The sequence below is a fragment of the Syngnathus scovelli genome, chromosome 15 (genome assembly GCF_024217435.2).
Source record: "Syngnathus scovelli strain Florida chromosome 15, RoL_Ssco_1.2, whole genome shotgun sequence".
Classification (NCBI taxonomy): domain Eukaryota; kingdom Metazoa; phylum Chordata; class Actinopteri; order Syngnathiformes; family Syngnathidae; genus Syngnathus; species Syngnathus scovelli.
The window spans coordinates 6,720,020-6,735,862 of NC_090861.1; the positions used below are offsets into that span (position 1 = coordinate 6,720,020).

General features: G+C 42.1%; 1 protein-coding gene and 1 long non-coding RNA gene across 16 annotated transcripts in view; one reads left to right on the forward strand and one right to left on the reverse strand.

Moving 5' to 3' along the window:
• The window catches only part of nrxn2a (neurexin 2a), a 92,322-nt gene that overhangs the window by 45,715 nt on the left and 30,764 nt on the right, over nucleotides 1-15,843 (reverse strand). For 11 of the 15 annotated variants that reach the window (XM_049743407.1, XM_049743409.1, XM_049743405.1 and 8 more), the window contains 6 exons: nucleotides 15,417-15,718; nucleotides 10,777-10,938; nucleotides 7,167-7,596; nucleotides 5,804-6,187; nucleotides 4,276-4,479; nucleotides 2,304-2,330 (listed from right to left, as the gene is read on the reverse strand). In XM_049743407.1, coding sequence (XP_049599364.1) covers nucleotides 2,304-2,330; nucleotides 4,276-4,479; nucleotides 5,804-6,187; nucleotides 7,167-7,596; nucleotides 10,777-10,938; nucleotides 15,417-15,718 — 1,509 coding nt within the window. The remainder of the gene's footprint in view (nucleotides 1-2,303; nucleotides 2,331-4,275; nucleotides 4,480-5,803; nucleotides 6,188-7,166; nucleotides 7,597-10,776; nucleotides 10,939-15,416; nucleotides 15,719-15,843) is intronic. The other 4 variants (XM_049743408.1, XM_049743404.1, XM_049743403.1 and 1 more) reach the window with 1 other exon arrangement.
• On the forward strand, nucleotides 4,310-8,233 carry LOC125982592 (uncharacterized). The gene is made up of 3 exons (XR_007486445.2): nucleotides 4,310-4,444; nucleotides 4,756-4,850; nucleotides 5,937-8,233. It is a non-coding gene; the product is annotated as an uncharacterized lncRNA (long non-coding RNA).

Below are 15,843 nucleotides of genomic sequence, written 5' to 3' on the forward strand. Positions count from 1 at the left end.
AGTGGTTTCCGTACACCTTGCCCGTTCATCCCTAAGGAGGCAAAAAGCGTGACCAGGGAGATTTCAGGCCGTTGCTACACGCAGTGCGTATCGTTTTATCTTTACAACACTCGGCATGCATCGCACCCCCCCCACCCCGAACAGCATCGACCGTGCACCGGTCGATGGCATTAAAGCCTGCTCTCGCTGTAGTTGATGGATTGTCTCCAATGTTTGAAAGCCAAGCACAGGGCGGAAAATCATGTGCAACTCAAATACTAAAACATTCACGGTGTATATTTCCGTCATCTATTAAGAAGGATTTATTCGAGGAAGGGAGTATCGAACGGTGCCAAATCGGGAGCATTTGGATTTCTCAGTGTGAGGGTCGCAGTGAGATGATGACATTTCTTGCATTTTGAGTTTTTTAAAGGGTGTAGTCAACAAAAAATAGCTTTTCCTTTATTACTGGCACCTTTTTGACTATTTCTGTGCTTCACACAAGTACACCAGTGCAGTGAAGTAAAAACTGCATCTGTTTTGATCTCCACTTACATCCAAATTGGATTAAAAAAAGGGAAAGATAACTCCCAAGATAGACTGCTTTTTTTTTTAGGTCAACTATAAGAAGGCGCAGAGACTTTAAAAGCGGTAAGCATGTAAGAATCAAAGGATGCAGATTATGTCATTTTGTACAAGCAAACCCTCCGATTGTGATCTGCTAATAGTGATTGGCTTGCAAAGATGAGACAGATGGGCTGTGTCCTCAAAACCCCCTTGAAACAAAAAAAAAAAAAAAACAGACTCGACCCTACTTAAATAATGTGAAGTCTTCATTCTGTAATCAAGTTGGTGTAAACTATAATTCCCCCTAAATTATATCAGCTAAATAATTTAAGCAGCTAATTGCACAATTTAAATTTTGTCCCCTCATCAAACTCTTCCATCCATCAATACATCTGGAGCGTTAATAAACTCATTTGGTGATAAATTGCAGTGGCAATAGAAAATTTGATAAATTCATGTCGGCACAGTGCCACCTGCTGGAGCAGAGGAGCACATATTTGGTTGAGCCTAAAGAAGAAAACATCCTCCCTCCCTCCCTAAAACATACTAGACTTTTCTCATTCACCTCCAGACATGCACACACAAACATCTGAAAATGCAGACACAACTTACCTGCGTATGATTAAAAAAACAAAACAAACATTGGACTCCAACAAGGCATTGTTTGGAACCTTAATCTATCAGTTCAATATGCTTCAGAGCAGATCAATAGCTCAGCGTGAGACAGAATTGAAATGCTCAAGAAGACTTAAAATGCCCATGCAGGCAAGAGTATAATCCTAAAATTGATTTTTAGATTTGCAAAATCTTGTTTTTCAACTGTAGTCTAGACGATCAAATTAAAGTACGTCTGTCTCATTTCACATTTTAACACTGTCTGTAATATTTGCACAGCAAGACCACTTTCATTAAAGCAATTATTTTTTTCCAGACAAACTATGATGAATGGAATTATTTTTGTCCTTATCTTCTCTTAATTTGAACAAATTCTGTAGTCTCTGCACATCACATTGTCTTTAACAATTTATACTTGTGATGAAACAGGCAAGAGTTTCTGACATCATTGCGCATTAAAACCGGATAATGAGTTTCTGGTGGTGCTGGATGACTGCTTAGATTCAAACACTGATTCATTTGGATTTGCATAATAGTATTCAATGACATATCATGATTTAAGCAGCTATAAATAGACTACCCCCCCCCCCCCTAAAAAACAGTCACTGTGAATTAGCAGCCTATCTTCTTTCTAGATGGCCCTGATCATTTTGCCTCATCCATCGATCAAATATCATAACCAAAATAATCTCCGCTCAATTGCAAAAGTGGGATTAGTGACATGGCTGCATGTCTAAACCGCTGATGAGTCAGGCTGTTTATTTTTTCCACCAAACATAAATGCTGTGTACTGCAGCTATTATCAGCAGGCATCAGAAATGGAGGACCAATTAGTCACAGGACTGCGTCAAGTGCCAAACGTTAGATGGCAGCGCTTCAAATGTGCCGTTAGACTGCAATGAAGACCCAAATGAGTAATTTACAGTGCTGTGGAAAAAAATATTTCAAAGTCCCTTTCTTTTTTTGCATAGCTTGAATGTTTAAGATCATCAAACAAATGTGAATATCAAAGATCCCTCAAGTAAAATGCCACAATTATGTTCGCTTTAAATGACAGCAGTATGAATACATCAAAGTGCATGTTCTTTTTTTTTTTTTTTTTGTCAATCACAATACACCAGATAATGGTAGGAGACACTTACTGAGATTACAGTCTATCCTGATACAATCTGGTGAGAGAGAGAGTGAGATGGTGAGATTAAAAGAAGAAGGGGGGAAAAAAGAGGGGAGAGAATATTTCACATCCTTCAAAGGTACATTCTGCAGACACATCAGTGCTTCTCAGAGCCCACCATCCGGGGACAACCTCGAGAGTCTAAAGCGCCACTTTCCTCCCCGCTGTGCAAATGGCATTCAGTGAAGGAACAGTGAGTGAATGGAAACATCTCAGCGTGTGCTGGCCATAGAATAGAGTCAATCAATGAGCTCTTTAGTCGGTGTGGAATAAAAAAACAGAAGCCGCGTCCAGTTTGATTGGTCGGCTTAGATTCGGCGCTGGCGAGTGAATTGCAGTTACCATGACGATGCTTGCTTGAGTTGTGATGCAGTGGATTGAGTGTGTGCCTTAAGGGGCAGGTAATAAGAACTTAAATTGGAACTAGATAAAAATCGGTTGCCACCTCCTGTTAACAGGAAAGGTAGCTATAGAGATGACCTGTCCTTCAGAATGACTTATGGGACACTTAATTAGGTACACTTGCACAGTACAATGAGAGCCAAAACAAGAGCTGTATCATTCAATCAATCAGGAAAGATCTTGTTTTTAGATCTTATTAAATTGTGCAGATGTAACTAATATTTATGGCCCGGAATAGGAAGGAGGGAGAATACACAACAATTCTTTTTTTTTTTTTTAAAATAAAACAGACTGAGCTCCTCCTTGATGCACTTCACCTATTACTGAGATGTCTCCTGCTTATTGTGAGGGCCTGCATGGTGGAGATGCATTTTGCACATTAAATGCAGAGGAAAGAGGCGATTTGCACAACCTACAGCCACGATGAACTTGTTTTCAAAAAAACAACAACACACACAAGTCAGATTTCAGTTGCCCAAGCCTAGAAGCACTTAATCCCTTTCTAAATACGATATATAATTCCAGCGTTGGGCTGAAAATAGAGCCAGTCACTAATTTCTGCATGGTGTGAATAATTAAGCCAATGCATGACTTATGTTACATCACGTGGCTGAGGAGTGCTCTCGAACTGTCAACCATCACAGAGCAGTGGATGCAGAAAGCCGGAGACCACAGTGTATCATTTTGTGTGTTTGTGTGTGTTCATCTGTGCCACCCCGAGCGCTAAACTAGATGGGCTGCGTTGTGAAATGGCCTCGTGAGGTTTCAAGTGTTATGTGTGAGCGTTGTGATGAATGTGGTCTCTGACTGCCTTCTCCTTGAACTGCAGACAAGCCATTGAAGGGCTGAAAAGAGCCGAGAGACAGCTGGTCAGGCGGGACCTGACCACTGCGTGAACTTGAAAGAAAGAGAGACAGACAGACAGACAGACAGACAGAAAGACTATAGTTGCTTCAAAAAAGCCATCAATCCCTTGTGTTAAACAATTAACTAGAATCACATCCTTACTCACGACATCATAAGTGTTTTATTCCCAACATGTTCCCAGAGTTGATATGTTATATTATTTATATTGACACTGTGGGAAAGGCTCATACATTATATATGTCAGAAAAGTTCCAGGACTGGAGTCACACAAGGTGCATATCAAATTGAAGCTGTAAGCTACAGGTTTTTCCCTGCCAACTAGCATCTAGCATCTTGCCAGCCATACTTAAGCTACTAACTGCAAACAACTAAGATTAAATAGCATTTAGCTGCGAGCGTTCTCGGTAAACATACGCAAGTTATAAAAATAGCATAACGATCCCTCGCAATTCGACCCTAAGAAACCTGACCCATTTATCTGAAATAAATATAAAGCAAGAGACTCAAGGGACGTGTATCTCTTTGAAAGCAACTGTAGTTGTATAGTACCAGGATGGTATGGGAGAGAGTGACGGCAGACTAATATCAAGAGATCACTGGCTCAGTGACTCTTCCTGCAAAAAGGTCAGGCGAGATATTATCTGCCGGCGTATCTGCTGATGCGGCATTACCCAAGTTGACCGTCAGCTTGACTCGGCCCGCGTCCAGCTCCACGCGCAGGGTGTCCGCTGACTGCTGAGACGTGGTGGCCACCAGTAGGCCAAAGGCCCTCTGGGACATAAAACGCAGGGACACGTCCTCGGCCTCCGTGTGCAGCGTCCTCTGAAGCATCACCTTCAGGTACATGCTGCCGTCGTAGCTCACCACCGTAGCGTCTGGGCGGCGGAGAACACAAGTGGTTAACCACTAGGCTGCCCCAAAACAAAATATTTCCTATACATAATATTTAATTCAAGAGTACTTCACTGATTGGCAGGGAGAGATCGTTCAGATGGTTCTTTTTCTACAGGGAAAGCATTTTGTTTGCACTTTTCATGCAACATGAATTTATAATCTCCCTATTTCCAGCACTCGTATGAACCCGGCATTTTAAAAGCTTAACCGTGTTAGGCCATGATTTGAATTGACATTGCAGTTTTCATCTTTTGCAGCAGATGGCAGAAAAAGCCTGGAGCATTCAGTGGGAGCAAAAGCGGCAGCATTCACATTTATGACAGATGCAGACATTGTGAAGCAAGGTGACGAGGTGAGTGCGAGAGATTTTCCATACATCCCACATTCTACTTCACTGTGATTTGACCTGCATGAATACTTGCCAGTAAAGCAACGCTGCTTCCCTAAAATAAAGCTCACAGGCCCAGCAACATCATAATGCTGATCATTTGTTACCAAACTGGCACTTCGCTGCAATTTGCTCGTATAGAAAATGGCTTTGATAAGCATAATCTGTCTCTGTCTGTGCCGCCTGTGCATGTAGATTTACCAATATAGTATAATGGAGTATATGGATTAGGGAGGTGCACTGTGGATTGTGTTGGAGAGGCATTCCATTTATAACATTCTTGACTGATTGCGGGGTAGTTCAGATTCGGGTCATACAAGGAAACGATTACAAATAAAAAAGCTGATGTACAGTGTCCCAACTTTAAATTCAAAACAAACACGGTGAAGCGGCATTTTGCTGTTATGCAGCATGCAAATGAGATAAACTGTCAATAAAAGTGGAATCATCCCTGAGTGGGAATACTAATAGAAACAATTCCAATAAACACAATGAGAGATAATTGTGAAAAAAATTTTTTTTTCTACATGCTAGATGATTCGTGATGTGTTTAACTGCCAAAATGTGGCGCCAACTACTGGCGAGGACGACTGTAGGCTCAGAAGTGTGAGGCAAACGTTCTAACCACTTGGCCACCATGCTCACCTTCCACATGATCAGAAATCAATCAAGTGAGTGATGGTGCTCATTACGGGAGGCCCCGTATAGATTATCGGATTTTACCGCTGGTAGAAATGTATTACTATTTGGGGGGACTGCATGGGTTTAAGCGATGCTCTTTTTTCTGTACATCTTTATTTCATGTCACTTTCCAAGCTGGGTGCTGAATAAAATACAGTTCAAAGTGTGCTAAAAGCTTTGCAGCGGTATTTTGTGCTCACTTATTCATCCATCCATTCGCTGCCTGAGGCTCCTACCTTTCTCACAGTTGGGCCCCAGGTAGCCGGTGCCATTACAGTCGCAAATGTGTCGGTTCCAGCCTTCCTTGCAATGACCACCGTTGGCGCACGTGTCTCGGCCGCACCTGGCATGAGTCTCCCTCGTGCACAGGCTGCTGACCCCTACGGCGCCCTGAACCTCGCTCAGCCTCCACAGGTTGCGACTCTGGCCGTCAATGAAAAGGTCCCGCACGCAGCCCACGTAGCCCAGGCCCAGGGAGGCGGTCCACACCTCTGGAGGAAGCATGAGACCTTGGCGGTCGTCAGGAAGACCCCCCAGGTACATGTCCCCGTCCAGGTCGAGGATCTCGCTGCCCTCATTGGCTGAAAACGGGATGCTCTTGCTGTTCACCGAAATAAAGCCTGCAGGGACGGAACCACAGTCAGTGAGTCAATTTAGGCTTATGCAAGATTTTACGACAGGTGTGTGTGTGTGTGTGTGTGTGTGTGTGTGTGTGGGCTGCACCAAGAAAAGAAGAAACGTGGGAATGAGGAAGTGGGCACTTGTCTTTGTGCTTTTTTCTCGAGTGTAAATAAAGAAACAGTTCAGCCAGATCTCAAGAGGATGCACGTTGAATTTTGCTTTGGATGAGAAAGATTTGTAATCATACGATTCAATTGGAAATGGCAAGCAATAAAGCAACCATATGAAATAAAAAAAAAAACTAAGACAGGCATTCACAGTAATATAACCTGTATTACTATTTAATGTTAGCCAACCCATATTGAGCGTTTTGCTCTGCCTCCACAAAGATAATGCTCACTTGGGATTGAATGAATCGATACCTCTCAGTGACAAAGTTGAGCATTATTGTCTTGAATTTTTGCTGTCATGTTGCGACTCAATTTTTACAGGTTGCATTATCATTCCTGCCAAGAAGAGAATATTCTCGTCATGAGTCATTCAAGAATATTGACTGAGCCCCTTTACCCACCCATTTTAGCCATTTTGGATTATCCTAATGTTCTACTGTATATGAGAGTTCATTTTGGTGATGTAATAATAGAACATCACAATCCCATTCAATAAGTACAACTGTTAAATTGGTGAAATAATTGAAGACAAACGTAATGCATAGATTGTGATGGCTAAAAATATCCCCGTAATTAAAAAAGCCCATTGCATATGCATGCATGTTTGGCTGCAGTGGGAGAAAAAAAAAATGGCAAGGACACGACGCGGTGACTGTATCCGAGTTGGCATATGGTGACTTCACAGCTTGGAAATCTTTCTATGCGGCCGCTAAGAGCAGTGAAACACAGTAACAAAAGCAGACAGAGAGTCTCCCCTGCCTCCTCACATACACATTACTATTATTATTCTTTTTTTTTTTTCCCTTACCATTACGGCCTTTCCTCTGAAAGTCCACATGGCACCACTGGCCATCATCAAGCCGCTTGCTGCTGGCTTTCATTTTGATGCTGCCAGAGCCCATATCCATAACCAGGTAGAGGAAACCATCCAGTAGCTCGATGGCAAAGAAGTCGGCCCGGGGCTTGCTCTCAGGCGCCGTCCCCAGCAGCCTTCCGTGGCTGAACAGCAGCAGACCGCTGGGCTCGGTGGTGCGAAAGTCCAGCGATATGGTGCCTGTCTTTTTTGTGTTCCACCTGGGCAATGTCAGGTAGGCAGACGGTGTGTCAAAGGTGACCGGCTCCAGGGCTTCCACGCTCTCGCAGCTGAACGTCAAGTCGCCATGGATGCTTATTTTTGGGTCCCGCTGCTCAGCCAGCCGTGACAGCTCCAGTCGGAATTCATTATTCTTGTAGACCACCTGATAAATGAAAGAGATGCCGCCGCAGTGAGGTGACAGCTGTGCAAGGCAATTCCAAATGTCAGGATATTTCTCATCAATAAATAAAGCAATCAACACAACACAAGCTTATATAATTGTGAGGATCACAAGATATTTTTTTTCCCTTGATTAAAAATAACCATAAGATAATTCAAATTCCGAAAAGGCAATAGTTGCCAACCTTTATTGAGCCAAAGCACATTTTTATTCTAGAAACATTCTACAACAGTGAGCGTTGCCTTACCTTTCCTCTGATTTATTTGTAAACATGTTTTTTGTTCTTTTTCTTTTACAAGGCAGACATAAAATACCTGTATGGATTTTCAAGGTCATCACAATTCATTCACTGAAGCATTTAAAAGCATGCCACAAGGTGGCTAACGTACTCGGCTGTGTCATTATTTTTTCTTTTCTTTATAACAAGTGCTAACAACAAACGGGCATATCTTAAAAAAAAAAAATAGCGTGATTGTGTAAAATTCAATTTAATATCGCCTTTCTCGTGATTATTTCAGCAGCATTCGTACGAGTCCCCCTTGTTGATGTTATTGTACTGTGGTTTGGCCTCATCAATATGCACAGCGGGACACAAAAAAATAAAGCTCATCTCATTTCACCCGCAGCCCGATGTGTTATCTGCCACATCACCATGCCACCAGTCAGTGCCGGAGGTGACACACCACGCTGCACACAGGACTTACAGGCCGTCTCAAAAGGGGATACGAGCCAATATCACACGTCGCACTGCCTCACTGTGACTAATTAAGCACTGAAATGGGTTGGTGAAGCTGACTAGGTGAAAATGACGTAGAAGTCTCTTAAATTTAATAGGAACACATTAGTGATTTATTAGCAGAGGTAAAAAAAAGAAATATCCACTCGGTGTGAAAGGTTGTAACATCCAATCTCCCGAATAGCAAATTCTGCTTGCTGTATCATTATCAAAATAAACTAGCGAGGGTATCGGTGAGTTTAAACGCAATAGTGTGAGGCAGAGAAAATAATGCGCTCGAGCAACCAGTGGGTGTTAAGTGGAAACGATGCCATTAACAAGCGAGCGAATCAAATGTGTCACTCCATGACAAAACATTTTTTATTCAAGGATACAATTAATTCAATTATGTCAATTATTCATCGTGAGTAGGAAAGAAAGTCGGATTCCGTGGTCTGCAAGGCAAGAAAATGGCTTCTGAGATGAATGGAGGACAATGACGCAATGTTGGATCTCCTGGTGTAATGTTGAGCTCTCAGATGGTGACCCCGTAGATAAATGTGTCTCCACTTTCTCGGAAGCTGCGCTTGAAGCGTTTGTCTCAAAGCGGCTTTTATTTTCCCTTTTAGTAGATGAACCCGATGGCCTCTATTATCATCTTGAAACAGATCCATCATGGGACAATGACCTAAGATATTTAAGAAAAATATCGTCCGTGGCTTGAAACAGCATCTGTGCTTGGTTTTAGTTCCCACCGGGATTAAGAAGAATGTAAATGTGTCAATTCTCACATTTCATCACGCAGGCCCTATCGGTGTGGTTGCAAAAGCTCCAGGCTGGACTGACCCGTCTCTGAACCTCGCTTCAGCATTTCCTGGCAGGCTGATCCTATTTGATCAGCTTTGCCTCTGCACCACTCGCCCTCATTAGTGGGGCTACCCTCCCCATTCTCGTTTGTCATCCCGTCTTCACGGCCATGGAGCACATGGCATCCTTCAATACGTTTTAGCAGCGCAAGCCCCAAATGCCACCACCACCACCAGCCGTGCCGCCCACAGAGCGGAGGTTGCAGTAATGCCGGGACAATAACCTGCCCATAAATAACATCTCATCTTCATTTCAGCGCCTTCACGCTGCAGAGTAAATACGGAGAGCAAATCATCCAGCGCCTGCACTTGAAAATGATACGTTATACCCTCATTTGAAACCGACGCCAACATTTAAATTGGAGCAAATCGGAGTTACGCTCTTGAATGAGAAAATGCATTTATTGCCATTAGGGGGAAATTCATGGGAAGATGATTTATGGGACATTTCATTAGGCACACCTGCACAGTATCAACAACACCCTATGTTAAAATAACACTTTGTTTTGAACGGGTTAACTTTTCTTGGTGATCTCATTAAATTGATTGAAATGCAAAGAAAGATTCGTTTGCAGGAATGAATGTTATTCGAGCAAGCTTAGTTGGCAGTGTGACACAGCAGAATGCAGACTCAGTAGGAGTTGAATCACTAAACATTATTTTTTTGCGACAACGCGAGATCTGAAATCGACTCGTCCACAGTCGTTCCAGTTGATGAAAGTTCGTAAGCTATTTTTGCAAGGTGTTGGGATTGTTAGCTGGCATAATGGCTTGCAAATGAAGTGAGTTGCCAATGTTTGGCCAGGGGAATAAAGTGGCACCAAGCGATGCTGTTTTTTGTTCTATTATTTTGAATAGAAAAATTTACACAATAAGAGTCAAATCTCACACAGCTACGAAGCTTTACGCTAGCTTTGGCACAGTTCCGCAAATAAGCCCCCAGTCTGATTTTTGCAAAACAATGTGAAATTCTCTGTATCTGCCAAGCTTTCAGTCACATATGCTGTTTGTTGCTTTAGTCTCTCCACCTTATTTGCTTGGTGAATTCTGTGCAGCCTATAATTCGGATTAGCTGCTTGTTTGATGCAGAGTGCTTTGCTGGGGGAAGCCAGGATGGGGACAAACACAAACTTTATTGCTACGTATGCAAAAAAAAGGGTCATGTGAATTGAATGTAAACTCATTGATTTGAATTAGAAACTGGCTGTAATATCACTTGACGGTTCTCACTGGATTTTTACGTGACTGCGCTTCCTATTAAAAAGTTACACGACACAGCGGAAATTGGGCATGAACAGATCATGTGGCGCTTTACACCTGACATAATTCTAATGCACAAGTACACCATGTTAATGTGCTCCGTGGAGATAATCAAAGTGACAGGTGCAGGCCGCGGCTTTATGGAAAGATTAAAAATGAGTATGAGCCTAGAGAGGAGATCCAGGAGTGAAAAGAAAAAGATGAATATATTACTTATGTATATTGCATATGGTGCCACTTTCTGTCCCACTTCCCATAGGATGCTATAAAGTCACAAGTGTGACTTTCAGGATAAGATTTTAATGGTGGAGCGAGACTCACGTCTTTAAGGCAGCCCATGAAGTTGTTGCTGACCGGCGAGCCTGGCAGGTCAGCTGTGTCCATGCTGCCCCCGATGTAAAAGAGGTCGTCAGAGCCCAGCATGGTGTAGTCCTCTTGGGTGTAGCCCGTGGTGGTCAGTATCCCGTCCACCAAGATTGTCACCTGCAAGCAGAATAAAATGATTTTATGCTTCAATTGTTTCAAGTCCTATTTCACTTTGTATTGATACAGAAAGACTTTTTTTTTTTTTTAATTGGCATAGTCTGATTCTCTAATACTTTAAACATTTAATCAAGCCCAGCGTAGTTTTCTTATCTTTCTAATTGTGTCATGCATTTGGATGTTTTTCCTCACTGGCTGCAAGAATTCACATTCACATGGTTCTTTGCCTGATAATGACTTACTCTCAGATCTGGAAAGCCATTACAGAAACACAGCATTGATAGCGTCACTAATCTCTGTCCATTCCCGTTTGTGATGGCAGTAAAGTCAGCACGCCGCAAAGGTTTCTTCAAATCACATTTTGGCACTGAAAGCAATGCGGATGCTGCTCAAGTTGGAAAACTCAATTAATTTGGGTTTAAAAATACAAAAATGGTGAGCTTAATTACTGTGTTTGCCCACTGGCAGAGACAAAAGAAAAAAATGGTATCAGTCACATCACAAGAGACAGAGTAGATGAATTGTAAAACAGTGCAGTCAAGTGAAATGCTTGTTGCCATGACAATAAGCCCACTGGTAACATGAACTTCTTAACAGATGGAACACATGACCCCAACACATGACACGAATTAAAACAATTATAACTCCAAAAGTTGATAGGAAGTACCGATGCAGCTTATGAAAGGTCAAATTTAAAAAGACGCTAGAAGCATAATGATTTTTTTTTAAAACGCAGACCATGAATTGATAAAGTATTGCAGCCTTTATGGGAAGCAGCTTCTGCGGCTATATGAATTAAAAGTGTCTGGCAGTGTTCAGGTTTAATGATCTACAGCGACTGATTTACAATTCTTCATGGATAATTATCATTTTGATTAGGTGACGCCACAGTGATAAAGCGCCTCTTTAAAAACAGGGCACCACAATTTAGCTTCTTTGACTTAATGAGAAAGATTTTTTATTTTATTCTCCTTTTTTTGAAGGAAAATAATTTTCCAAAGTTGATTTCACAGAATAAGAACATTCAACAGTTGGCGATCGTCTACGTTACAATTTTACACAGGATTTCTTTCCAAAGATATCCTTTTGCGTTGAAAGCTAGAGGATAAAAGTCAAGGTAGTGATGGGACAAGCTGTCGCCCATTCTCTTGTCGTGACACATATTGATTTTTTTCTGTCCATCTTGTGGTAAAACCTCTTTAGCTTTGACTCTTTGAAAATGAGTCGGCTTGGCTTTGGCTTGATGGATGGCGCACATCAAATAAAAGGCTTTTATGTCTCGAAATTGATAAATGTGGCTCTCCCGTTTATACTTGGCAACATCTAAAGCGTCTTTACGCACCTTAGACAACTGACTTTAAATGACTTTTTAATATGAAATAAAAGGCTACACAAAACAAATAGCATTTGTTTTCATGACTGTACCCATTTTGAAAGTAGAAATAATCCGAGCAAACCATTGTATATATACGTAACAATAATCACCCATCTAGTTATTTTCTTTGTGGGGGGGGCTGGAGGTGATCTCAGGTGACTAGCTGGATTGGAGCGCACACTCAGAGAACCCATTCACATTCATTTGCACACTCTCAGAATCTAAAGAGTGTGACTTCTGACTCATTTTGCTATGCCGGGTCACGTACTTTGTACTGGTTGAAGTTACTGAGCGGATAAAAAGCAAACGCAAAACAATAAATGATATTGTGTACAATCACACAATGTCAATATGCAGCAGCATCATTAATAAGGGTGAGAAAAGAAAATCATTTTGTCCGCCTCGCTAACAGAAGCGACAAGAAAGGGCAGGGGGTGGTAATTGGAGGAATTCTTGCCTGAAATGCAACAGTGAATCTAATAAAATGTTTCCACCAGCATTCTCTGGAGAGTTAAAGTTCTCCATATCTACATGTCAGGGAGGTAACTTATCTGAGGCGAAGGCAATTTACACAGGGATCAAATGGATGGCTGAAAGCAGAAGTGACATCGCGAGCATTGAATCTCCTCTCGAGCGGCATGGAGGAGAAAGCAAGTTTACGCTGTGATTCATGTGGCCGGACTCATAATATACTGCTGATGTTGAATTAGATACACCGGGAATCCTTCTTTGGCCCGCCAGCATTGAAATGCACCGCACGTCACAAGAGCAAGATTAGTAAAATTATGCTGCAGGTGAACGCTGTTCACTTTATTTTGCCGAGCGTATTTCTTCCTCCCCTGAATGTCTCCCTTGGATTGAATAAAGTGTTATCAGCGATGCGCAATTCCATAAAGTTTCAATGTGGAAGAAATGATCACAGGGAGACTGCAGTCAGACTTTTTTCGTTGCAGATGTTTTAAAAGCACATCTGAGGTAAAAAATATTGCTCGGCAGCTCAGCCCAAAGGAGTTCTGCATGAATTGACACAATTTATGTGCCTGAACGTGTTGAGCACACTCCCCCACTATGTGAGTCCACAGCATTGGCACAAAAAAAAAGCACAAGTCATTCAAGGAAACTTGCCGCCGCAGCGTGTTGACGCCACAAATAAAGTCGCTAACCGCAGCTAAGATGTCGTAACACTGGCCGGGACCCAAATGTCATTTTTTAATGTCTTGTCAGAACACACATGATTTTAATAGTACAGAGATAGCTGACAACAACAATAAAAAGGAATGGAAAGAATTATGTGTTCATTCATCCCAAACTTTATTTGTGAGGTCAAAAGTCATTGATGCTAGACTTGGGACCTGAAAAATGAGTCTGGTTTTATCATTACGAAGTCATACATCTATCACTGACACATTCACCTTAAATGAGTTTGAATATTATTCAAGCATAAAGTATATAGTTGTCACCACTGTCAAGAAAAAGAAAAGTAATGACTATCCTCAGGATCCGTGACTGACTGACAGGGGCTGTAGAAAACAATATTTTTAATTTGAGGCATTGAAGTGGAAGGGCACATGGAGATATTAGATTTTTCCCGTCGCTGGTTGCCATGTTGATTGATCATATTGAATTTGAATCTCGGTACCAGTACAATACAGTATTTTTAAGTATGGATCACTTTCATTTAAATTAATCATGGTAGAGATACAACACACTGATCACAACTTACTTTTTAGAATTCAATTATTTTGACCCACCCTCCGGCTATTATCATAATCATCAACTGGTGGGAGGAATGATTGCATTGATTATACATGCATGATTTGAGAACACATGCATGACTAAAACATGATGCCCAAGCCTACCTCTCCAAACATGCTTGAGCACAACATGTAGCGCACACATACTAGTCAAACAATTTCAACTTGATGGGTCCTATTTCCATGCCCAGCGTAAGTCTAGCGCAAAGCGCGGTCAAATCGTATGCATGGGTAGAGTTTTCTTGGTTTTGGAATTTGCATTGACAGGCGCAAGTAGAAAGGGGAGTTTGCGCCGTTGTGGGAGGGGACACAAACGAATTGTTTTTCCGATTTTGTGTTAAATGTGATTGCCTACCGAGGTGGGGGGGGTGGATGGTGTAGGATATAGAATAGACCGACCAGTTCAAAAGTAGAAAAGGGGTCCCATCTACTGTAAACAAAAAAAACACATCCTGACAATTAGAGGATTCAGCATTGTGCCTTGTCCTCTGGACAGCACAAATGAATATGAAACCTTAGGGCTGAGTTGTACTTGGCATGCATTGCCTGCATTCATTATACAAGTCCTGCTGTTGCTTGCATGACCTCTCTGAAACTGCTGCAATGTTGCATCATCCACCACAGAGACAAAAATTCATTTCGAGTGGGTGTTAGCATGTGCGATGAATATTTTTCTAAAGGTAACATAGGTTATGAGAAACTGCAAATGAATATGATGGATATTGTCGTGTTTACAAATAGGGATGTAATAAAAAAAAAAAAAAATCTTCCGGTGCATAAAAACCAAGATGGTGATTATTTCAACCAAAGCAATCTGTTTCACGGGAGAGGGCAACGACCTAGTATGAGCCGGTAATCTCGACCCAAGCATGGGAACACGGGGAGCGGGACTCCTGCAGAGCACACATATTTAACATTCATTAGAGGCAGAACTTGTTTGCTCCAGTCTTCACTGATGGAGAACTGTATTACCTTAAAAGATTTCCTGAAGGTAGGAAAATTACCAGGATCTCTTAAGAATGCGACTCAAGTGTTATAGACCCAAATTAAGTGTGCATGATTGACCTGAATGTCGGTGTGACTAGCATATCGTATTTTTCCCGTTGGCCTTAAGGGTTCAAATGATTTCACGACATGAAATGTTGCCTAGCAACAAGGCGCCATACACGAGAGATGTTTCTTTCAGGCCTATGTGTCAATACCAAGAGTGGGCAATTTATGGCTCACATGTTGCCCAGTCCCTTTTTATCAGGCATTTTTTTTTTTTTTTTATAGAATTTAATGAGAGCGAGATCCTATCTCAGGTAAAAAGCAGATTTCGATTGACACATAGGTGAAGGTGTACCCACCTGGCGCAGGTTGCGTGTGACTCGAACATCGTGCCAGATGTCGTCATTGAACTTTCCGCTGGTTGGTTCCACCAGAGCCTCGAAGGCACCGGAGCCCAAGTTGATGACCAGCCACAGAGCTCCATCCCTCAGGGACAGGTTGACATAATCTCCAGACTTCCCCGTGTGAAGCAGTAGGCCGTTCCTTTGCAACGTGCGGAAGGACAATGTGATCTCATCCAAGCTGCTCTGAATGGGCGTCTGAGATAGGTTGTAGCTGAAGTACTCGTTGCCTTTAAAGGTGGCCATGGACTCCCCCTGGCCTAAGAACGGAAGAATAGAAAGGTGTCAAAAAATCTTGCAGTCATGGAGCCCACGCTAAATCTGCTCAGCTTCTGCAGAGTCAGAACGCCACAGCGTATAAAGAGCACAATGATAAATCAAACCT